The sequence below is a fragment of the Notothenia rossii genome (genome assembly GCF_949606895.1).
Source record: "Notothenia rossii genome assembly, chromosome: 1".
NCBI lineage: Eukaryota > Metazoa > Chordata > Actinopteri > Perciformes > Nototheniidae > Notothenia > Notothenia rossii.
The window spans coordinates 49,192,074-49,217,791 of record NC_136912.1 but is presented as its reverse complement, the minus strand read 5'-3'; the positions used below and the strand labels follow the sequence as shown (position 1 = coordinate 49,217,791).

The window sequence follows — 25,718 nt, the reverse complement described above, 5'->3', positions numbered from 1 at the left end:
GATTCCTTTAAAAAAGTACAAATGACAGAAATAAAAAACAGCCTTTCTGGCTAGCAAGAAACAAATAAATGAAAACAGTCAGAAGAAATGTCTTCAGTGCCTCGGTCAGACAGTGTCCCTAACTCACTGAGACTCTAAAGACACCAACTACAGTTTGAAGACGAGACATAAATCCAGCTGTCAGCAGCCATGTTTAACTAGTTTAACTCGTCACATTCTGACCCCCCCCCCACCTGCTGGACTCAATCATTTAAGGAACTACTGTAAGAAAAGTCCCCCCCTCCAGCCAGGCACCAGGGTGTCTGTCCTCTCAGGCAGCAGTGAAGAAGACAGCGACTCCCGAACCCAGGTCTGCTGCAGAGGGAGAGCCTGCGGGGTGGGGGCTCCTGTGCAGGGCTGCTGGTTGGGTCTGTATAAGACACGGCGGGTCCGGCCCGCAGTGGGGGTCCGTGGGTGGCTAGTCCTTCTCCTCAGAACCTCCTTCCACGTGATCGGCTCCCCGGTCAGGGCTGCTATCCTCTGCAGAGGCAGAAGAACAACACATACTTCAATTCAACAGCCCCTCCCCCAAACATCTCCATAACAATGATAACCATCTCCTCTCTCACTGTGGTGGTCGTGGGGGACGGCTGAACTGCAGTTGGACAGAGCAAACTGAATCCTGGGAAATCCTGACAGATTAGCAGCAATAGGCGCTTTCACACTGCAGTACTTTTCCCACAAAGGTTCATGAGAACTTATTTAATCAGAACTCTTTAGTTCTGATGAACTAAGTACAGATCGTGTTCACACCGGAATAAGTCCCTGGGGGTGGATTAGGCAAATGAAGCCGCTGACGTCACTTCTTCTTCTTCTGCTTTGGGTTTACTGGCAGGCCGCAAACAACTTCACGCCGTATACTGCCACCTGAAGTCCCCGGCCGGAAGTCCCCGGAGTTGGGGACTGGCTTCAGTAGAAGCTGCTGGGACTCCCAGCAACTTCTACTGAAGCCTTCCGAGTAAATCGCCTGAACGCCGACACCTCCTCATCTCCACCGCTCCCATGTTTTATTTTTTGTTGCCATAAGTTAGTCTCTGCGTTTCTGCGCTGGGCTAATGCTAATAATGCTAACGCTAGGATAATAAAATGACGGCTTCACAAAACTTTTTTTGAGTTTTACGGGGCGTGGTTTGCAATCCGCCCAGCCAATCAGAAATAGGAACCTTTTTCTCCCACGAAAGTCCCTGCTCTCTAGCAGGGACGGAAAAGGGGGTAAAAAGGTTCTCATTAACTAATTTTAGTTCTGTTTTTTTTTGGTGTGAACGCGACATTTCGGAACTATATCGGAACTAAAGTGGGAAAAGTACTGCGGTGTGAACGCGGCTAATGGTTTATTTTGAAAGGAATACACTGAGGTTCCCCGGAGACATGTTTTAACAAGTTTAAATATGCTTCATCATTATTTGTGTCTGATATGTTGTTCTACAAACAAATGAAACTAACGTGTTAGTCTTTAAATACCATCACGCTCTCTTTGCTCATTAAAGGTCCAGAAGTGTGTGCGCTGAGGTTAATCACGGTTATGACTTGTCTCCACACACTGCTCACATAATTCAGTACTTCTCTACTATTAGTTAAACCTGTAAGGCCGTCTGACAGTGGACCATAGACTCCTCTCTCACTGTAGGCCAGTGGGCCTCTGTTTGTCGGTGTGTGGCAGGGAGCAGGGGCAGTAAACTTGGTTCCTGGTCCCTCCTTTTTTATATCTGTAACTTATTCAGTTGCAAATCCCCAAAGCCGAGTTGGGGCTTGTTGGTGAACAGTTGACACCAAGAGAATTTTGACGAGTTCCATTTTGCTTCTGTTTTTGTCAGGGATGGTAGCGGGGGGGCCACAGGCCAGTGTGGCTCTGTGTGTGACTCACTGATGAGGGCAGACGGGATCACAGACCTTAGAGCTCCATTTTTGCAGTGATGCATGTTGGGGGTTTGTGCTAGTGTGTGCTAGTGTGTTGTATGCCTTGTCTGAAGCCCAGGTGATGGTGGGGGGTTCCTCCCGGCGGTACCTCCTGCTGATTGGCCAGCTCCTCCTCCAGCTGCTGGGACTCTTCCCTCACAGTAGACAGGAAGTCAGCAGGTGACTGGCGAGGAGGCGTGGATTTCTCTGCGTGGTTATAGAGACCCTTCCACATCCTGAGACGAGTGACAAAGAGAACAAAAAAATGAAGTTTTGCCCATGTTTTTCTTCACAATCATTTCCTAGGAGATTATGTTTGACTGACAGCGAGTTGCTAGGGTTGAAGAAAGTAAAGAAGTAAGACCAAGAAAATAAAAATGACCATGTGTGCGTGTGCAGGAACTTACTTGAAGCAGTAGGGGGTGGTGTTGGGCCTCAGGACCCCCTGGCTGTGGCTCTGCTCAGCCCGGTAGAGAGGGTTGGTGTACTGGGCCCGCTCCTTCCACAGCTCGGGCCAAACGGAGTGAGTCCGCTCTCCAAGCCTGTCCACAGCACATAGCAATGTTACAAAACCATGACACCTTCTCAAATGCAGCACTCACTCTTTGCTGTAACAGACAGGTAGCTGAGGGAAACTGGATCTGGATCTTCAAATCCCCTAGGCAAAATGTGAGGGTCAGCACTGACACAATGAAAACTCCCCTCAATTTTGTTGCCAGTCCAGTGTGGCAGAAGTTAATTTAGGATAACCAAAGCAACCACACCAGCGATCTGTAACTGTCCTGACAGCATGCATCCTGATGGGACTGCAGTGGATCTACATAATACACATCATAATAAAGATGTGAGTGATGTACATGTGAAGTCCTTGACAAACTGCAGTGGGAATATAACTGATGCAGTTTTGGAAAATAATTGGTAAAAGTTAGCATAATAGTAATAAAGTGATAGAACACTTAAAAGTACCACAAGCACGGTCATTAATCAGAACTCTGCATACTGTGCTGGTCTCTGCACACAGTCCAATACCAGCGAACGTGTGTGTTTCAGTCCTACCTCATGTCCCTGCGCTCCTTCTGGCAGTTGCCCAAGAAGGTCCCGTACTGACAGGAGTAGATGTGTGTGTGTATGGCGACGAGGAAGCGTTCGTTGAACTCGAAGGCACAGGGGAACTGCTCGGACAGCTGCCACACACACTCCACAAACTGATCAATGACAGGAGACACTTCTTTAGGATCTCCGTCCAGGTGGCCGTACCTGCAGGGACACAGCTCCATCTTACTGCCCAACACACACAGCATTCTCTCCACTAAATCAAGTTCTATTCAAGTTCAGTGCTGTACAGTGCCTCCAGTAGAAAAGCACAGACAGGTACAGGAAAGAAGGAAGGGAACAAAGAGAGCAGAAAAAGGGTTGAAATGTTCATTAATACCATTTCTCAAATGTTAGCTCTCCATGAGTGACTCAGAGCTTAAATGTAGAGAAAACGATGATATAGTAAATAATTCATCCGTAATTGTATAATTATAATGTATTATATTATTTGTGTGCTTTTTAAAGCTAAAAATGTTTTGAACAAAATGTCCCACCCCAGCTTGGATAATAAGTGGTCAGGGCGCCCTTTTGATGTCCTCAAGAAATATTCGCAGTGACATCACTTTGAGCTCTGATGACCTCCAATGGGCTTTTAGAAAATGTAATTTAACTAGTCACATTATCATTTCACAAGTACCGTAATTTTCGGACTATAAGGCGCACCTGAATATAAACCGCAGCAACTAAATTGAATGATGTGTACATATATAAGCCGCACTGGACTATAAGCCGCAGGTGTTTTAATGTTTAATTACCATATGTAAGGGTTCGTGCACAGAGGGGATTGTCGGGAAAGAGATGGCTGTTTGAGGAAGCTCCCATTTATTAACATTTCAACAAACAAGTTGCATATTTGCATAACATATTCAAGTGTTACCATTTAGTGCAATAGTAGCTACAGAACATGTACTGTGCTGTGTAAACTGTACTGTATCACATAGCGTTTCAGACACACAAACTTTTCAACTTTCAAACTTAAACGGTGCGCTCCCAGCGCACGTACCGGCAGTGATCTACAGCAGTGGTTTTCAACCAGTGGTACGGGGACAAACTGTCTCGCTCCCGTAATGTCTGTCTGTCTTGCTCTCGTTCTGTCTTTCGTACCACTCTCGGTTCCACTTTTACCTTTGCGCGCTACCTGTCTCACTCTTTTCCGGCCTCCAGCTTTTCCTGCTGGAGCCCGCCGCTTAAAGGTGGGGGGCGCGGACCGGCCATAGAGCCCATAGAGTTAAAGGTGGTGGACTGTAACCTGTAAAATCCATAGATTTAGGAGGTCCCCTAGTGGCCGTTAGCTGTAAAAATCCATAGATTAGCCGCACCGTTATATAAGCCGCAGCGTCGAAAAATGGGAAAAAAGGCACGTCTTATAGTCCGAAAATTACCGTAGTTAACCCTTTAACAGTGTTTGTTATCTGTTATCCTCAATTTAAATAATCATCATAATAATAATAATTAATACTGCATCTTAAAGAGAGGTTGCACTTATTTGTTCCATTGGCATCACATCCCAGCCTGAAACTGGTTTTATCCCAGGGTCGAAAAAGTGATTTTGACCCTTTTGTCTTACACAATAAACACAACTGATGCATTTAAGGTCAGATTAAGTCCGACTTCCACAGTTACCTGTGGGAGAACTTGTGTCCGAAGGAAACCCAGTCCCTCTCTATCAGCACCTGGGAGAGAGGAGAGGAGGAAATACAAAGGAGGCCAGCGAGGAAAGGAGGAGCAAGACGAGGATCAAATCAGAGGTAAGAACAAGAGGCTGTAAGTACTGTGTGTGTGTGTGTGTGTGTGTGTGTGTGTGTGTGTGTGTGTGTGTGTGTGTGTGTGTGTGTGTGTGTGTGTGTGTGTGTGTGTGTGTGTGTGTTTGTGTGTGTGTGTGTGTGTGTGTGTGTGTGTGTGTGTGTGTGTGTACCATGAGGCCTCTGATGGTCCTGTAGTAAGGGTCCAGCAGTATACTGGCGACAGAGCAGGCCTGGGCGGTGCGGTCCCAGCCGTCTGAGCAGTGCACCAACACACTGATTCCTTCATCAGCCACGGCCTGCAGGGGACAGAGAGCAGCTCAACAGCAGGACCTCCCAAGCCGGGTCAAAGCCCTGATACACCAAACAGACCTCATAGAACTGTCTCTGGCAAAAAGTCATAATCCCACCCACAACAACGACGTATCCTAATGACCAACTATCACGTTCTGTGTCACACGACCGGACTTTGCTTTGCTTTCATTTTCCTGTCTATCTATTGCTGCTTTATGACAATTAGGGATGTCCCGATCACCTTTTTTTGCTCCCGATCCCGATCATTTTAAATTTGACAATTTGCCGATACCGATCTTTCCCGATCCGATCTTTATGCAATGCATTAAGAGAAGAAAAAAAGCATTCAAGTTGTCCCTTAAGGTTATTTTTTTAATTTAAATTGGATATTCTATCCAACATGGATATAGCTTCTTTTTTTCACAGCAGCATTGGATCAGTTCAGTTGTGCAGCATTGGATCAAAACAAAAATAAAGCTTATCAATACTCGTTAGCTTACTGCTACAATTAGACACTGCGCCCTGCCCACTCTTTTGCCAGATTTGAGAGAAATAAGCAACCAGGTCTATGAAAACAAGCCCCAAAGAAGCAACACATACATGATGTTGTGTAATTTGAAACCAAAACTAAGGCCTCAGGATGACTTTAAGACTTGAACGTGGTCATTTTTGTTTTGTAATATTGAATATAAAAAAATAAAAAAAAGTATTTAAAAAAAAAAAATCCCGATCCCCGATTTTTTTCTCCCGATTCCGATCTTTTGAAAATCACGTGATCGGCTCCGATCCCCGATCACGTGATCGGATCGGGACATCTCTAATGACAATGTATGTTTTAAATATTCATAGAATACCGAATTAAAGCTGACACTAGAGAGAGAGAGAGAAGATCTTCATTGATTGTTGGTTTTAGTACAAAATGGGTTTTATGACTTTTTACATAGATTATATTTGTCTCACTGAAACCTGCGTGTGAGTCTGCCGTGTGTACACACCCTGGCTATGAAGAGCCCTGCATCCAGGATCGCTTTAATATGTTTGAGCCAACCAGAGTTCTCCAGACCATACAGGAAGTCAGTCATGGATGGAAATCGCATCGCACCCACTGCATGGAAGAGAGGGAGACAGTCACAGGAAAGTAGTGAGATGCTATCAGAGGAGGAGCGCTGTGTGATCCTCACACCGCCTCTCCCTAGAACTCCTCTGCACACAGTGCTCCTCTCCTTACCGTCGACGATCTTCTGCTGGCTGCTCCTCATCACGTGAATATTTTCAATGCCGATGAAGTGCAGCTTGATGTTAGTGTAGTGGTCTTCATTCTCGTAGCCTTTACCTGCAGCCCGATTTGCCATGGCATTCAACTGTACCCAAACACACACAAACAATCTATAATCTCATAGTATATTTGTAAGTATATGTGTGTGTGTGTGTGTGTGTGTGTGTGTGTGTGTGTGTGTGTGTGTGTGTGTGTGTGCGCGTGTGTATGTTACCTTGGGCCTGGTGTCTACCACATAGATGTAGTCACTTCCTGGGTTGGCCTTCATCAGGGCCTGCAACATGGCCTCATCCTCCTGACAGCGGCCGCTGAAGCCGGACAGAGGCTGGCTGCATCGACACACTGCGGCCTGTGATGTCACCACAATACACACTTTGTAGTACACACCCACTGAGTCCTTTGCATCAGCAACATATGCAGGGGTTTTTCTAGAAGAATATTGTATGAGGGCGCTAACGTCACTACCGGCCTAAATGAAGCCCACTTTCCAGGGAAATAATGCATTAGAGCGAAGTGGAAAATAATGGTTTGTTCATGTCTTAAAGCTGCTTACGGTTTCTTTACTTCCTCTACAGAAGAAAGGACAGTTACGGCCCGTCCACACAGCAGCGTTAAAAAAATCTTCCAACGCTTCTCTGCCCATTCACTTTGAATGGGAGTGACGTCACTTCCCTTCGCTTTTCGCCGAACTGCATTGTGGGGAAGCAAAGCGAAGATTTCCAGGATTTTTCAGGATTCAAAAGTTGAGCAATGTTCAACTTTTGAAGCTGAGGTAGAAGCGTCAGCCAATCAAATCCCGTTTATGCAAATCTGACAGTACAAGCGCTAGCCAATCAAACCGCGTGTAAGCCGGGACATACATACATACATACATACATACATGTATACATACATACATACATACATACATAGATAGATAGATAGATAGATAGATAGATAGATAGATAGATAGATAGATAGATAGATAGATAGATAGATAGATAGATAGATAGATAGATAGATACATACATACATACATACATACATACATACATACATAGATACATACATACATACATACATACATACATACATAGATACATACATACATACATACATACATACATAGATACATACATACATACATACATAGATACATACATACATACATACATACATACATACATACATAGATACATAGATACATACATACATACATACATACATACATACATACATACATACATACATACATACATACATACATACATACATACATAGTTCATTTCCTCATATTCCAAACGACAAATTACGGTAGCAAATCACCCGGTTCTTTACGACCAGTAACTATTTACCGGGATACAAACCGGAGGAACCAGGCATGGAGGGAGGTGGCAGAGACAGTGGGTGAAACTGGTAGGTTTTCGCCTGTTTGGGGAGTTTATATCCAGTTTACTTCGTTTTAACATTGCTATTGCTCTGTATGTCGGGGCGGGAGATTCATATGATTGGTTGTTGGTCGCGTTGCTCGCAAAAAATCCCCAAGCTTTCAGACACGCCCACCTCCAAGATTTTCAAGATTTTTTCAACGCTGCTGTGTAGACGGGCCGTTAAAGAAACAATCTAATTCAGAAATCACAGTTTGAGTGTAACCCTGCTACCTGCCACTCGTCCCCCGGCAGACCCACCAGATATCCATCCCATATTTATTCCAAGCTCCTCTGCTGTCTGTGCCGTCTGACGGTCTATTTGACATGATTTTCACATTTTTGGAGTAATTATACAGTTTTTGACGAACATAAATATTGTTTTCTGGAATCACTTGAAATGTTGGTATGAGGGCTCATGCCGCAGCGCCCCTGTTACCCGGTGCAGACAACACCCTGCTTATGATCCTCAATACATTCATGACTGTTAGGGATTAATTTTGTCTTACTCCCAGGAGTCTAACCTTTTCTGTGTGTTGACGTTTACGACCAACCCTAAGTCTGTTATCTGTCTTAAGGAATGGGAAGTCTCAGCTATTGTTGACATTACCAGTTTTATGACCGGTCAACTCTCGGTCACAGAGCCTAAGAGTGAGATAAGTGATTCAGTGTCTCCAGGTGTTTACGCCACAATATGCTCATTAACTCTCTGAAAGCTAGTTAAAAGGTCTATCGAGAGATAGGCTGGTCAGATTTGACATGGCAACCCACCAGTGCAGTCAGAACCTTTGACTGTGTGACTTGTGATGTGAATTTCTCCGGCCGATGCTTGTATTAAAGATCCGTGTTTGGCAGCTCCAAAATGGTGGAATGTGCTCCCCATTGAAATCAGGACAGCAGAAAGCTTACACATCTTCCGGCGCAGACTGAAAACTCATCTCTTTAGACTCCACTTTGAGCGATTGAATTACTAACAAAGCACTTATATACTAATAAAGGACTGGCTTATCTAAAGCCAGTTTAGTAGCACTTGAAATGTTTGGCTCTATGAAACCTGATGTACTTATATGATTCTGTTTTCTTCAAGGTTGTATCTTCCTGGTCGAATGCACTTATTGTAAGTCGCTTTGGATAAAAGCGTCAGCAAAATGCAATGTAATGTAATGTAATGTAACATCAAAGCTCCAACTCTCCTCGTGTCTCTCTGAGTCCTGACTCTCAATTGCTGCAGAAGTTTCCCTTACAATGACACTGTTTAAAGTCTGTTGGTGTGTGTGTGTGTGTGTGTGTGTGTGTGTGTGTGTGTGTGTGTGTGTGTGTGTGTGTGTGTGTGTGTGTGTGTGTGTGTGTGTGTGTGTGTACACACCAGAGTGTCTTGGTGGAAGTAGGATAGAGCAGGAAATCGTCCTCGGCTCCTGAACCTGGCACTACCCACAATGATGGGGGGTGTGGCCGACTTTGGAACATACAGCTCGGATGGGTACGTTTCACACACCTGGGGGGGAAACATATATTTAAATGTAGTAGATTATACAGGTTACCAACTGTTACTAAACATGGTTCCTTTCCACCATAAATAATGATAAACAATGACAACATATTAGTTTAGATATACTAAATTGATCCTTATTGGGAAATTGTTTATAGCAGTGGTTTTCAAACTTCAAACCCCTGGTGGTTCGCGGAGGTACTGCAGGGAAGCGGAGGTACTGCAGGGAAGATTATTTTTTCTTTTTAAAAAAAATTATTTTCTCATTTTAGCTTTGTGAAGCACCTTGAGATGACGTTGTTTTTAAAGTGTGCTATATAAATGTATTATTATTATTATTATTATTATTATTATTAAATTGTAAACAAACACTGCTCGAAAATATCTCATTGGTCAGAGAGCTGTGGGCATAATGCTGCCTTTTGCAACATCCTTGTGTGGGATGGGCTTTTCTGCTGCTGCTGCTGCCATCAAAACGAAACACAGATCAAAGCTGAACATTGAGAATGAACTGAGAGTGGCAGTCTCAAAACAACAGCCCCGGTTTGAGAAGATCTGCAAGGGAAAGCAAGCACACACAAGTCATTGATAGGTGTTGAATAGGAATGGTAAAATGATGTGATCGTTTGCAACCTGCAGTAGAAATAGTAGTTAAGTGTTAAATTTGAATTTAAAAATCTACTACTCAGGGAAGAAGGCCTACTAGTTTTAATTAGGCCAAATTAATTCACAGTATCTATAACAAGCACTTTTGTTCATGTGTAATCCATAATAAAATATAAAATTATAGTTGGATCTTTGTATCTTCTTATTATTAGCAGAGAAAATGTAATGTTTTTACAACAATAAACAATTAATCCTACCAATATAGATGGGAACCGGGTTGGGGGGGTCCCGAAAATATTTCCAATTACCCAAGGGGGTCCCGACGGAAAAAGTTTGGGAACCACTGGTTTATAGTATATGCTGTGGCTCACTGAAGAATGGAACAAAATGCGCCCTATGGCACAGAGGAACAATGTACATACTGTAACACTTACATTACTGTCTAGCGTATAACAGCTGTTCGTAGGATCAATTCATCCTAGATTTGGGTTTTTATGGCAGTTGTTGACAACAACAAAAACTACAATATTGACAACCATTTGACCATTAAAGTGATTATTTTAGAGGGGTTATGTAACAGACTGTTTCTCGGCATTCAGTACAGTGTTTGAGCCAAAGTTGGATCATAATGTGCAATAATTGGACATTATGGCAATATTATGGATATAATCCCTGAACATTTGGATTTACCCTACACTAACTTGAACTCAGATTTGATATTAACCATACACATCTATATGCCATACTTAATAATGGTTTATGACATGAATGACTCCTTCAGGGAACCTATTTGTTCTCAAAGAAAACATGCATGTATTAAACAACAGAACCAGCTTTTATCTGCACTCTATGTAGTCCAATAGCATTATGAAATGAATGTATGATTTACAGTTAGTAGGGTTCACCAACTCAAATGTAAGACTTTTTAAGACCACTTTAAATAGAATGTAAGCCTTATTTCACGGCAAGAAAGTATGAAGGAGAATTGCTATGAAAGAAGAAGTGTGTGTGTGTGGCTATCTTCTGAGTTCTGCTCCCTTGGCTACAATCTTTCATCGTTGCTGTTGTATGATTGGTGTTTAGCTACGGTTAGCATCCACAGCACCTCCGCTTTTAGGGTTGACGTCGACTCACACGTCGCCCGGATGTTGTAGCGGGAGCATGCTGCACTAGCTAATGCTACATTCCTTCTTTTTTTTTTTTAAAGGTGCAGCGGGCTTCAAACACGTTCCCCTCCACTGGTTTTAGCCAAGCACTAAATTCAATGTTTTCAAACCAAATACGGTTCAACTTACACTTCACCATATTTATTTGTAAGTAGATTCGAAGATACATGAGTTTCTGACTGCCGCTAGCTGAAGCTTGGTTGCTAGGTTACTAGCTGGGTGTTCGCCGATAAGGGGCCGGGGGGATGCAAAGTTCAACCTTTCAAATACGATTATTTTTTAAGACCTTATTTTTTTTATCATATTTAAGACTTTTTAAGGCCTTAAATTCTGATGATCAAATGTAAGACTTTTTAAGACTCCGCGGGAACCCTAGTTAGTCTGAAGCCAGAAGAACAAGCTTAGATAGAAACCTATCATAGGGCTGGACCATCATGGTCAATGAGCTAAATCGAGCCAAAATGGTTACAGCGTCTGTGATGTGAATTACTTGGTGTGGCAGCGGGGTGTGGTTAGGGCGCCGGCTACTGGAGTGAAGGGAGTGGCTCGGCCGGAGGCCAGACAGCTGATCGGAATCAGGTAATCAGTGCCGGAATAAAAGCATGTTGTAAGCTGGTTCTGGTCTGTTTTGCAGTAGGCGGGATCCTGGAAGGTCGCCAAAGGACCTGTGAAGGTTCCCACCCGGGCAACGTTTGAGACCCGCGTATATTTTTGTTTGGAGTTAATAAACGCCTGTGTTCAACCAACCTGCTCTTTCCGTCCCTATTTGAACCCTGTGTGAGCGGAGAGGCTCACAGTGGCACCTGAACAGGGACATCATGTCGGAAGGAGAAACCGCGCTGGGTCAGGCCCTCCAACGTCTCGCTCACATGCAGGAGACCACCACAGCATTACAGCGACAGCAGAGCGAGGCTCTGCTCGGGATCGCCTCGAGCCAGCATCCGGCCGCTCGGGAGGCCGATCCTGCTACCAACCCGCCCCGACCGCCTTCAATTGCCCTCCAGAAATGGACGGTAGAGGATGATCCGGAGGCATACCTGGACATCTTTGAGGGCACAGCGGCGGCGTGCGGGTGGCCGGTGGAGGAGTGGGCAGCGCGGCTATTGCCTCTATCTGGGGGTGCTCAGCTAGCCGCCCACAGCCTGCCAGCAGCCTGCGGCGGCGTGCGGGTGGCCGGTGGAGGAGTGGGCAGCGCGGCTATTGCCTCTATCTGGGGGTGCTCAGCTAGCCGCCCACAGCCTGCCAGCAGCCTCTCGGCATGTGTACCGACATCTGAGGAAGGCCATCCTGGACCGACTTGGCAGCACACCAGAGGGACATCGCCGGCGGTTCCGGGCCTTCCCCTTTGAGTACGCTGACCGGCCCTTCTCCTACGCACAGCGGCTCCTGGATGCAGCGAGCCGCTGGCTCCAGCCGGGGGTGCGCCCCGCTGAGGAAGTCGTCGGGCAGGTGGCGCTGGAGCAGTTAATCGCCGGCCTGCCATCTTCGACGGCGAATTGGGTCCAGTGCCATCGCCCCGCCAACCTGGAAGCAGCCGTCGTCCTCGCGGAGGACCACCTCTCGCTTCCCCGGAGGAGCATGAAAGAGGAATCCCGACCACCAGTCGTCTCAGCGGGGAGACCCGTCCCAGCCCCGAGTAGGAGGTTTCCTGGAGCAGCTGCCCTTCCCTCCCCACCACCACACGGCCCCAACCCCGCAGCCCCGCCACTTTCCCCCCAAGTCCTACCTTACCCTCCTGTTTTTATCTCTTCCCAGGGTCCGGCCTACGCTTCTGGTCGTCCGGCACCACGGGGGGCTCCTCAGACGTCAGGGCAGGATTGCTGGCGGTGCGGGCAGCCCGGCCACTTCCGACGGGAGTGTCCTCTCATGGAGGTCGGACAGCTGGTTCGGGTTGCGGGACCGCCAGTTGCCTCCCCCGATTTGGAAGGGACGTACCGTATACCGGTATGTATACAGTGGGGTACACACCAGGCTCTGATGGACACGGGCTGTAATCAGACGATGATCCATCAGCGCTTGGTTCGGCCTGGAGCATTGATTGAAGCATCGTGGGTGAAGGTGAGGTGTGTGCATGGGGATATTCACCAGTACCCGGAGGTGACGCTGGAAATTTCTTATAAGGGGAAAAAGCATAGAGTCAGGGCTGGAGTTAGCACTCGCCTTACTCGCCTCTGATTTTGGGAACGAATTTGCCGGGGTTTGCTAAGCTAGCGGGGGCTATGGGGGTGCGTTCAAGGACGGCAGGGAAATGTGAGTTGTGTGCTGTGTTTAGTGGAGAGTCGGAGGCGACTGACGACATCGAGGGGGAAACGGACACAGAGGGGGCCGCGGAGGTCCCTCTGGACCCGCTGGTGTTTCCCGTGGAGGATTTCCCCCTCGAACAGTCGAATGACGAGACCCTTCAGCACGCCTTCGGCCAGGTGGTGAGTATTGATGGCTCCCAGCTACACCCAAACGCAGCACTCACTCACCCACACTTTACGGAGAGGCTCACACTTGGTAATGAGTGTTCATTGGCAATTTTCTGTAGTCCCAGTAGTATTTGTTAATAAAGTTTTGTGGGGTTGTATATCACATAGTTAGCCTCTGTAAATGCCTGTGATGAATACAGTTTATCAATTATTATTTTTTAAAGTACACCCTGTAGCGAGTACAACTCTAACACAGAGAAGACCTGTCTATGCTGCTCCAGAACGCCTCGTTGGACATTTCTCTTTTTCTTCCTGGTACTAAGGGACGTAACGACGACCCAAATGGACCCATTGGTCAAAGTGAACCAATCCGTGGAGCTCCTCACACACACACACACACACACTCTCTTTTAGCGGCGAAAATGTGACACGCTGGGGGGTGATAGTGGAGCCTCGCAGTGCGGCGAAACTGTGTGCGCCGCATTTGGGGGTGCTGGTGGGGATACGGGTGCTAGTGGGGCCTCGCAGATGGGGCCGCTGCACCCCCCTCAGCACCCCCCCCCCCCCCCCCCCCTTCCCGCATCCATTCGCGATGACTCGCTGTCTCGCAGCAAGCAGGAAACCACACCAGTAAGCCAGCTCACACTGTTAGCTCCTCGCAGCAGCGAGCTGACCAATCAGAGCACACTGGGCTCACAGGGGGGGGCAGGAGCTCCAACACGCCGTGTAGGACACATACTATACAGAGATGCTGTATGAGAAACCAATGTGAGTTCGGAACATTGCACAATGTAAATTCTAGTAGACCTCAACAATGGAATTATGATCAGTAGAAATGGCCATGACATTGGACCATTAACAACTTTAACAAGTATATAAGAGCAGTGCATGACATTAAGGATTTTGGGAGATGGCCCTGTGGGCCATCTAAGCTAATTTACAGATGGCCCTGAGCCCAATAGAGATTGCCCTGAAAAAAGCGCGGACGAAATAGCACGAAGGGTTTGGGGGGCCTCCCCCTAGAACAGGGGTCGGCAACGTTTTTGATATGAAGTGCCATTTAAAAAAAAAGTTGTTATCAGCGTGCCAACTATCGAGAATTATCAACGGTGGGGGGGGGGGGGGGGGGGGGGTTGAGGAGCGTAACGCTCGTCAACTATCAGCAGGAGGGCGGGGGAGCCTTGCTGCGGGGAAGCAGTGTCGCAACATACACGATGCCGAATTTAACAACCAAATTTAAGTAATTGGTTTAAACGGCATAATAATAAGGACGATCGTCCGTTCTGTGATTCTCCAGAGCACACATGTTATGATATTAGGGTCGCGTCGGGTCATGCAGAGTGAGATGAGATCGCTGTCCCTTTAAGAGAGAGAGATAGAGAGAGAGGGGTGTGGCTTGTGCATGTGTTTGTGGATGGTAGAGCGATAGTGAGCGAGCGTGTTTCTGGAAGTGAAACGGGAAAGCAGAAAAACAGAGGTCTGTGATGTATTTTGAGAAACAGAAGAACAGCTAAATAAATGCAACGGCCTCCCAAGAAGAGCTCGCCTCTCTCCAGTCATTTAAGTTAAAGTGGGTTATTGAACCTGAAGCTTGTTGCTTCTGCCCTCCTCGACTACGGTCTGGGAGCCGACAGGAAAGTTCAACACACAGATGGCCAGTCCGCCCCCTTTGTAGCATATTATTTCGATGAGAGATGAGCAGATCGCCACTGGGCTTTCAACTAAATGCACAGCCACGCAAAAACTGCGGCATTTGTACAGCTCCTTATGGGTACTGCAATTTGTGAAGTGCTTTCCTCCGTGTTGAAACGATCAGCACTGCACCACGGAGGAAAGCGGCAGAAAGTCACCTGGAGTAAAGAGCGGGGCTGCGTTGCGTGCATGGCTTCCTTCTGCAGGTAACGGGAGACGCGCTCTGGCGGCGGTCTCGTTCAGGATCCGAAAATACAATTTAAATATTTTCACACTTATTCCACTTATTCCTAGTGTGCCACTGGTTACGGTGCCGCGTGCCAATGCTGGCACGCGTGCCAGGGGTTGCAGACCCCTGCCCTAGAACATTTAGATTTTTCCAGGTCTTACTGTAGATGCTGTCTGGTGCATTCTCTAGACTGAATTCTAAGATGAACCACCACAATATTATATTGTACAATTTCAATTTTATTCTTCATTTCACTTGTTTGTTTGCTCTTGTTTGCTCGCTTGCATGCCCTGCATAGCTATAAGAAATACTTAAGTTTTTGGTCAAGACACTTTCCATCTGATGAAGGCAAATGCCTTCCCAGATGTAAAAAAGTAGAAAACATTACATGCAGTTATAACTGCCAAAACAAACATTATTTACACTATTATGGCCCCTGTTAAAAATGTTTGTAATGTTATCTGCTGTAAGTTGGTCCAATGAATGCTTCCTCATCCGGATGCTGACCGAGCAGACCCGAGCAGCAGTCGAGAGGAGCCGAGCGCATCCGCGAAGCACACAACATGGTGACTTCGGAGTTCCCGTTAGCTGGCAAATCTAAATCTCTTCGGTCAAAATAATTTCCCTTTAGCGCAATACCGCTTCAGTTGCGCCACTTAAGTGACAGACTAGCAGAGTATGTGACAGACAATAATAGTCAATTCTTTTTTTTTTTTAATTCTTTATTTATTTGGGGTCACATTATAGTACAAGTACAGTTTTTCAAATCATATATTTTTAGAGACCCGAAAGTGACAAATGAAATAGCAAACAAAATTAATCAAAGTAAAATAAAAACAAAAAAGTACACAGGGGTTGTTTGAAATAGCAAATGTCTACACATGTACATGCATACATATCAACATACATATATACATTCAATACACATACATGTGACCATACATACATATCTATACATATACATTCAATCGGTGTATAGAAACAGTCAAACAAGGGATGGTCGTCTTTGGGATATGTAAATCCTCCACTTTTTCCATATTTCTTCAAATGTGTTTTCCTGAAGCCTCATCGAGAAGGTGATTCTTTCCATAACATAGATTTCATGGATTTTGTCGTACCAGTTGTCAAGAGAAGGGATATCCGCTTTGAGCCATTTTCTAGTTATTGCTTTTTTTGCTGCAACAGTAAGAATTCCAAATAATTGTTTTGTTTTGGAGTTTGTGGGGATTGAATGTACGAGCCCAAATAGAAAATTCGTCCCAGTTTAAAGGGATTTTTTCCTGTAGTATTATTTCAATTTCGATATGAATCTTTTCCCAAAAAGTTACTATTAAAGGACAAGCCCAAAACAAATGGTAGTGATGTGCTAGCTGAGAACCACATTTCCTCCAGCAGCTGGGGGGCCCTAGGTGATGTGATGACTGAGCAGGGCTGAAAAAGTACCTGCTCAGCATCTTCCAACTAAACATTCTGTAGGTGCCTGAGCTCGAGATCTTCCATTGAAAAGTACAGTAATTTGTCCAGACTTCGTCAGGGATGGTTTTTTTGGTTTCGATTTCCCATTTGTGTTTTATATAGAAAGTATTTTCCTTTTTAATATCTTGAAGAGCTTGGTAAAGTTTTGAGATTACTTTCATCCCTGTGTCTGATGTGTATGCACTGGTGAAAACTATTAATAAAGGGTTTTCAAGGGCCTTCTGGCTGTCTGGTAGGGAACTATTTAAGTAATGGCGTACCTGTAGAAATCTAAAAAAATCACTGTTATTCAATCCATATCGGTTTTTTTAGTGTTTGAAAATCAAACATGGTTCCTTTGCTGAAAAATGTGCAATATGAAGTAAGGCCATGTTTGGCCCAATCTTTAAATGTTTTATCCAGCTTGCTCGGGGTGAAATCAAGATCATGTGAGCACCATCTTAATATCTTCATTTCGTCCAGCAAGTCACTCCTGGTAAGGACCCTTAACCATAACTTTAAGGAGAGGTTTATCCAGCGGTTATCTTTTTCCAGTAAGTTTTTGACATGTCTTTTATCCCCTAACCTTGCCTCGATGGGTACTCCTCCTGATACATTATTCTCAATTTCTTTCCATCTAGCTCTGTAGTCTGGCTTGCACCAGCAAAACAAGCTTCTTAATTGGGCTGATATATAGTAGTCCTTCAAGCAGGGGAGCGCTACTCTTCCCTTGTTTTTTGCTAGTTGAAGAGTACAGAATCTAATCCTTGGTTTCTTCCCTTGCCAAATGTACCTTAATATGGTTTTATCCCATTCGTTAAACTGCTTGTCTGTGATTTCAATTGGTAGATTCTGGAAAAGGTATAAGAGTCTAGGTAGGAGGTTCATTTTCACTGATTCTATTCGAGATTCAAAGCTCAGCACTGGGATCAAGTTCCATCTATTTATGTCTTCTTTTATTTTCTGACTTAGAGGGTTGAAGTTTAGTGTATACAATTCCTCTGAATCTTTAGAGATGCTTACTTCCAGATATTTTAAGTGGTTCAGATCCCAATTAAGATCAATGAGTGAGTTTATATGTTGGCTTGGCTTGTAATTAAAGCTCAGTATTTGGGTTTTTGTTATATTGAGTTTGTACCCTGAGACAGAACTATAAGTATCCAAAAAAGTCAGTAAACTCAAGAATGATTCATCTGGATTTGACAGGTATATTAATATATCATCAGCAAATAATGATAATTTATGTTCCTGACCATATACTTCTACACCGGTAATATTGTTATTTTGAGTAACCCCCAAACTCAGAGCTTCGATATAAATTGTGAATAGCAGAGGGCTAATTGGACATCCCTGTCGTGTCCCTCTCTCAAGGTAGAAAGAATTTGATATGGCTCCGTTTATTTTTATTCTTGCATAAGGGTTGTCGTACAGTGCTTGAACAGTATTAATAAAGATCTTGTGAAAGCCAAACTTTTCAAGGACTTGGTATAGGAATTTCCAATTAACTCGATCGAAGGCTTTTTCTGCATCGAGGCTCAAAAGTACTGCGGCTTTATTGGGTTTTAAGTCAGCGATTGCCTTTTCTACTTCTTTTCCCGTAATTTCTATAATTAATTTATGATTTTGCTCATCCCTCACTTTAGGAAAAGTTATCAAATCAAGGAAACTCCTGATGTTGGTTTTATCTATTTTAGGCTGTGAGTATAGGTTTTTATAGAAACAGACAAAAGTTTGATGTATGTCTTCTAAATTGCTATGTATAATACTTGTTTCAGGGTCTTTTATTTTATAAATTGTGTTTTCTACCTGTTGTTTTTTTAGTTTATAAGCCAATAGTTTTGCTGATTTAACTCCTACCTCATAATAACTTTGTTTTAGAAAGATCTTTGGATTTGGATTTCATGGAGTTCATTCTTTTTTTTATCTATTTCCATTTTAGTTTTTGTATTTCAAGTTTTCTTATGTATATTTTCTAGATGTTTTAGTTCTGTTTGAAGCTGATTTGTTTTCTCTTTTCTTTGCTTATTTATGTTTGAGGAATATCCAATTATTTTTCCTCTTAGGACAGCTTTGCATGCATCCCACAGGATTATTGGGGACACTTCTCCATTATCATTGTCGTTCAGATAATCTTTTATATCGGTCCTGATTTGAGGCCTAATTTGGTTAAGAATTCCTGTGTTCAGTCTCCAGATTGTGCTTTTCCTTTCTAGTCCTAGATTTAATGCCATGGAGACCGGAGCATGGTCCGATAAGTCCATGGTCCCTATACTGCAATTTTGAACCCTATAAAAATCTTTCTGATACATAAACAGATAATCAAGCCTTGAATATACTGAGTGTGGGTGTGAGTAAAAGGTCAAATCTTTCGTAGACGGATTTAGGTCTCGCCATACATCCGAGAGTCCTAGGTCTCCCAAGATCAATTTAATGTTCACGCTGATTTTTTTTCCTCCTGAGGAAAGGGGTTTTGATGTATCTAAAGTTGGGTTAAGTCTAAAATTGAAATCTCCCCCACAAATTAGAATTCCTTGGGCCTCCAATGTTATTATTTCAAAAATGTGTTTGTAAAATGACCATTCAGATCCCGGGGGGACTATATACATTCAGGAGGGTAACTAAAGTACCCTCCAAATTTCCCCGAATAAGTACATATCTCCCGTCTTGATCCTTTTTTTCATATGTGCATTCGAAATGTAATTTACCGGAGATTAAGATTGTTACGCCCCTCCTGGATCCCTTTCTGTAAGAGGATGAATATGGACTGAAGTTCCACTTTTTAAGTTTTTGGTGTTCCTGTTCTGTTAGATGAGTCTCCTGCAGGAGGGCTATTTCTGCTCCAACTCTTTTTAATTTTGACATTACTTTATTCCTTTTAATTCGATTTCCCAGACCGTTCACATTGTATGTAATTACTTTAATTGACCCTTTACTTTGCATGGTAATTATTTGCCTTTATTTTAAATCCATGAGTTCCTACATTTAAATCATTTCTCGCATCCCCTGTTGTATATATAACATTAATAAAATCCCAAACTATAACCAAAAAAAGTATAACAAAGTAATATCCACAAACATAAGTGACATTGACTTCCAGGTTTAAGGCCACATATTGGGCCTTGGAGTGTTGTAGTGTGGAGGGAAAGTCTCTTCCTCTTAGTGATGGAAGGGGGCCCTCTTCAGCCTTTAAGCTGATACTATGGTCCATAGAATACAGAGAGTAGCAATCCGACCCAAAATGTGGCTCACATGTGCCCGTGATATAAGCCTTCTATTCAATTTGATCTCTACCTTTGGGTAGGGAGAAAAATAATAGTAGTAAAGGCAAGGAAAAAAGAGAACAAATAATAGTCTCATTTGCCTCAAAATAGCCGTATTGTTCTTGTTTCTTTTTAACCAAGATTTTCAGAAAGGAGTATCCATTCAAGAGGGCGTTTATGAAACATAGGCTACTTATCAGATATCCCGATGTCGAAGCTTCGGAGCCGTTCCTTGTAAAGTTGCTTGGAGCTCGGGTGCAGTTGACCTCCTCGCTTTCTGCTGGGTTCCCAGGTCAGACGGTTAATCTGGTCCAGTAGCGAGCTCTGATTTTTTAGGACAGTCACTGTTATCCCTCTCTTCACCATGTCTGCTGTTGCCTCCTAAACAGAGTTGTAGACCACTGGATTATCATCATAAAATACTTTTAATCTGGCCGGAAATGGGCTCTGGAATCTTATGTTTCTTTCCTTAAGTGCCGCTTTGGCTTCCGCATACTGCCTCCTCCTTCTCTGCAATTCAGGTGCGTAATCATGGTCCACGTTGACCTTTTTTTCTTTGAAATAAAAACCCTTTTTCTGCCAGGCTTTTTTGATTACGTCTTCTTTCATTTTTAAACTTGAACATTTCACCACCAGAGATCTCGGTGAGGCCTCGGCCGGAGGTTTGGGGCCGAGCGCACGGTGCGCCCTCTCAATCTGTAGCATAGAGGGGGTCAGTTCCAGGCCTTTAATTAGTAGCTCTTCCACAAACGCGATCACCGATGTCGACATGGCTTCTGCTCCTTCCTCTACTCCGTAAATCCTTACATTCTCGCGGCGTGTTCGTCCCTCTAGGTCCGTCAGTTTAGCCTCTGTCTGTACCTGTAGCTTCACTAGGCCAGATACCACCTCTTCCCATGACTGGATCCTGGTCTCGGCTGCGTCAATTCGTTCCTCTGCTTCCTCCATTCTTTTGTTAATTTTATTGATGTCTTCCTTTATTCCGCTGAGTTGTTGGCAGGAGTCTTTTCTAAAGTCTCGGAGCTCTTTTAGAATTAAACTCATATGAGCTTCCCCGCTGGGAACTGCGTCATCTGGGTGCATGTCATCATCCATGCTGTTGCTGACTTGAGACAGCTGATCGATTTCTTCCTCGTCAAGCTTTTTACTTTGTGTTGTATTTCTCTTTCCTTTTCTGGACATTTTTTGTTAGTCCGATATTTCCCCGTTGACTTCAATGCACTAAAAGAGTTGGATTGCGTTGTTCGGACAGTGTTTTTAGATATTTTAGGTCGGGAGCGTGTTGTTCTAAGCTTCCATCTCTGTGCCGGACCGGAAGTCAGGGGCGTAATCCCCAATAGTCAATTCTAATGTCTAACACGTAATGTGGAGAAAGAGATGTCCTGTCTGGGTTGATTGTGCGTTGATCTGTTGGTAATGCCTCGGGGTTCCGGTGGGCATGTAAACAAATGCATAATGCTGCGCTATACTTTGTGGCCTCACCCGGTTGCATAGCGACACTTATTGTTTAGGTGTCTTTTAATAAGCAGGTAGTCATATCATTAGCTAGAACTAGCTGGATCTGATCGATATGGACATAAACGTGAGTGAAGTCTAATCTGACGGGAGAGAGAGATCAGCTGCTGCTGACGAGTCGACACGCAGCTCTGCATGATCACATGCAGCGGTGAGCGGACAAAACACACACTTCAGGTTAGAATATCACTCGTGGCTATTTTAATTACCTCTCAAACTACCTAAACTAGTTATAGATATGTTTAGTTTTACTGTCGGGTCACTCATTACTGGATCCGCGAGCTGCATGATACTGGCATAATAGATTGCCCGATCGGGCAACCAGCAGGTGAGGCTTCATTGCCCGAGCTAAATACTAGATGGCCCCGGGCCATCGGGCAGTCCGTAATGTCGAGCCCTGAAGAGTTATGGAAATAGTAGAGCTTAGGCACTGTTTAATGTGAGACGTATTGTTAATCTCCTACACTATAATAAAGCACATAGTTAAAGCTTATCGCTACCTTTTTCTACACATTACAATCACACTGACCCTGTATTCACTGTTGGCCGCTGTGGAGACCCACAGGTTGTTAGGAAGTCCCATCCTCTTGTAGTCCGCCATCAGGTCCATGAAGCTCCACGACTCCTGCCTCTCCTCTTTATTCACATTGGGGTTAAAGGACAGGCAGTACAGCTCACTGTACTTCTCTGAGAGAGAGAGGAGAGGAGGAGAGAGGGGAGAGGAGAGAGGGGAGGGGGGAGAGGAGAGGAAAGGAGGAGAGAGGAGAGGAAAGGAGGAGAGAGGGGGGGAGGGGAGAGGAGAGAGGGGAGGGGAGGGGAGGGGAGAGAGGAGAGGAGGGGGGAGAGGAGAGGAAAGGGGGAGAGGAAAGGAAGAGAGGAGAGGAAAGGAGGAGAGAGGGGGGAGGGGAGAGGAGAGAGGGGAGGAGAGGGGAGGGGAGAGGGGGAGAGGGTAGAGGAGAGAGGGGAGAGGAGAGGAGAGGAGAGGGGGAGAGGAAAGGAAAGGAGAGGAGAGGAGAGGAGAGAGGGGAGAGGAGAGAGGGGAGAGGGGGGAGAGGGGGAGTGGAGAGGAAAGGAGGAGAGAGGAGAGGAAAGGAGGAGAAAAGAGGAGGAGAGAGGAGAGAGGAGGAGAGAGGGGAGAGGAGAGGAGAGGGGAGAGGAAAGGAGGAGAGAGGAGAGGAGGGGAGAGGAGAGGAGGAGAGAGGGGAGAGGGGAGAGGGGAGAGGAGAGGAGAGGGGGAGAGGAGAGGAAAGGAGGAGAGAGGGGGGAGGGGAGAGGAGAGGAAAGGAGGAGAGATGAGAGGAGAGGAGAGGGGAGAGGAGAATTGGAGAGAGGAGAGAGGAGAGGAAAGGAGAGAGGAGAGGAGAGGGGAGAGGAAAGGAGGAGAGAGAGGAGGAGAGAGGAGAGGAAAGGAGGAGAGAGGAGAGGAGAGGGGAGAGGAAAGGAGGAGAGAGGAGAGGAGAGGAGAGAGGAGAGGAGAGGGGAGAGGAAAGGAGGAGAGAGGAGAGGAGAGGAGGAGAGAGGAGAGGAAAGGAGGAGAGAGGAGAGGAGAGGGGAGAGGAAAGGAGGAGAGAGGAGAGGAGAGGAGGAGAGAGGAGAGGAAAGGAAGAGAGAGAGGAGAGGAGAGGAGAGGAGAGGAGAGAGGGGAGAGTAACTTGAAAGTGCTTCACAGCCTGAACTAGACACCACCTGCTCCTGACAACATGCTTTCCAGGGTCTGTGTTTATGAAATCCCTTTAAAACACATTTAACCAATCACAAACATGATCACACACACATAAGCACCTGGTCGTGACAATCTGACCAATGAGGTGTGGATATCCAAACAGTCTCTCTCCTGTGGAACAAGGATCTGGAAGACCCGGAAGTCTTTGCATCGCAAGATCACCTGACTTCCTGCGGGGATGGTGGGGGTCCTCTCCACACTGCTCACCATACTGTGCAACACCTGGAACACACACACACGTTATTTTATCTACTGTTGACACAGTGATAATGTTCCGCTTTCTCTATTGGTTCCTTTTGTTAATAACTAATGAGGCTTTTAATTAATCTTATTAAGTACATAAGTAAGGAATTTCAGCACTATAAAAAAAAAAAAAAAAACACAAGCCACATTATTGAGTTATCTAGTTTTCAACGCAAGCTATAGGGATCTGCTTTCTTTGTTCCTTTGAACCCAGTATACGGTCTGGGAGAAATCGAACCCCGCTGGATGCCTATTTTATGTGGTCAGGTCCAGAGGGACAGGGCAGTTTCCCCCACCCCCTCTTTAAGCAGGTTATTCGGTTACATTGAAACAGCCTTTTTCAGACAAGGATAGGAGTCAGCAAATGAAGAAAGAACACCAGTAGAATCTGAGATGTGACTGTGAGTGTAGAGGCGCTCAGGGCTCACTACTCACCCAGGACTCCTTGCGTGTCTCTGGGTTGTTCTCTACAAAGATGGTGTGCGTGGCAGAGAGGTAGAGAGTCCCAATGCTGGCCTTTCTCTGTCCTGACGACCGGTCGAGGAGACGCACATTTTCCACCTACCAGAGGCGAAATATCAAAGACAGAAAAATCTAAACATGACAAATACATAGGAAATATGTCTCTCCACTCACATAATCACTACATAGTTTATTAACTGTAATATAAGCTCCCAACAGCCTCTGCCATGACTCATCAGGTTACAACATTCACTGAGCTAAATCTTGTCATCCAGTAAGTGTTGCCACATTATGACATAGTTATGAGAATGTGTGTATTACATGATTAGTAATGTTCCTTATAAAGCCTATCAGACCATGTGGAAACAGGGAGGATGGTCCTTTGAGGCCCCTGTGCCTTTAAGAGGTTGCCAGACAGGAGGAAAGGGTTGTTTTTGTATCACAATTAAAGGACAGAATAATAGATCACACATTCCTATTGCATAACAAACAAAACCTGTTGATGTCAGCGCACGAGCACATGAGCATCATAAAACCACAGCACCACACGTCCCAGCTGTGTTTAGAGTTACGACAATAATTTAGAGGTTGAACACAATGTTATTGGTTTAATGTGTAGGCTACCGTCAATGTGTTTGGTAAATATTTGTTAAGCAAAATATTAACTGGACACAACAACGTGTTCCCGGGGCTGTCCCTCACGGACAGCCGGTACTGTGGAGCTGCCCGCGGGGTTCAGCAGAGACAGAGCGGGGAGAGCTGATGCAGAACGAACCTGGCGGGTCATTGAATAAAAGCTAAGCGAGAGGGCACACCAGAGGAAACACAGCCGAGGACAGAGGAGGGACGTTACGTGAAGTCCCTGCTGGAGAAATGCCGAGCGTTGTTACCTTGGGCGTCCGGATGTGCTCCATCACTGACAACCAAAATGGAGGAGATGGAGAGAGTGTGGTGTTCTGTGTTTTCGCCGTCAGCAGTTATATTCCCTGATTTACGTCAAAACATAAGCTGTGTTCTTCGAGGCCGATGTTCCCGCGCTGGCAAGGTATATTTCCCATGATAACCGGTACCCAGACTTTGTTCCGTTAAACTGGAAGGAAATGATTCTTTACTAACGGTATCCCGGCCCGGTAACGGTACCAGACTATCTCCTCGGTCTCCTCTCACGGTGACGCTGAGAACAGCTGCGGTGATGCGTTCCACACGTAACGTTAACAACAGAACGTGCGGGGCCTCCGGTTATACCTTTCAAAATAAAAGCCAGTGTTTCCCTATGAGGAGGAAGACTTGTTCCAACAGTGGTGGCGTTCCCTGTCGGAGATTCTCCTTCTCACAACAAGACCTTCATAGACTTACACATCCTTTCCTTAACACATATCATTATAATCAGAGGTGGGAAGTAGCGGAACACAAATACTTTGTTACTGCCTGCCCACTTAAAGAGCAACTTCCAGGTTAAAGACACCTGTGAATAAATGTGTAGGAAAATGATGAATACACTAGATTTTCAAAAAAATATACAGAAATATACACTACAGTGACATCTGGCGTCATTTTTTAAAGAAATGTTCACTTCCGCATAAAAAAGCCTCGGCACGTGACCTCCCACGTGTGACGTAACATGGGGGAAACAAGGGGGAGAGCGGCCGGTGTAACGTATAAATAAACATGGATCCCAATGCTAGTTTCGACACAGGAGACACAGAAGAAGTTGAACAT

At 45.0% G+C, this 25,718-nt stretch overlaps 1 protein-coding gene across 1 annotated transcript; it reads right to left on the bottom strand.

Annotated features, from left to right (window-relative positions):
- Window positions 1-316: 316 nt before the first annotated feature.
- Window positions 317-25,186, bottom strand: mtmr7b (myotubularin related protein 7b). The gene is made up of 14 exons (XM_079693169.1): window positions 24,890-25,186; window positions 23,973-24,098; window positions 23,354-23,516; window positions 22,101-22,258; window positions 9,115-9,243; window positions 6,557-6,691; window positions 6,295-6,427; window positions 6,062-6,171; window positions 4,946-5,071; window positions 4,654-4,703; window positions 2,992-3,192; window positions 2,343-2,477; window positions 1,999-2,171; window positions 317-519 (listed from the first exon to the last, which is right to left on the bottom strand). The coding sequence occupies exons 1-14, from the start codon at window positions 24,911-24,913 to the stop codon at window positions 458-460; spliced, it is 1,725 nt and encodes a 574-aa protein (XP_079549295.1). The 5' UTR covers window positions 24,914-25,186; the 3' UTR covers window positions 317-457.
- Window positions 25,187-25,718: the final 532 nt, after the last annotated feature.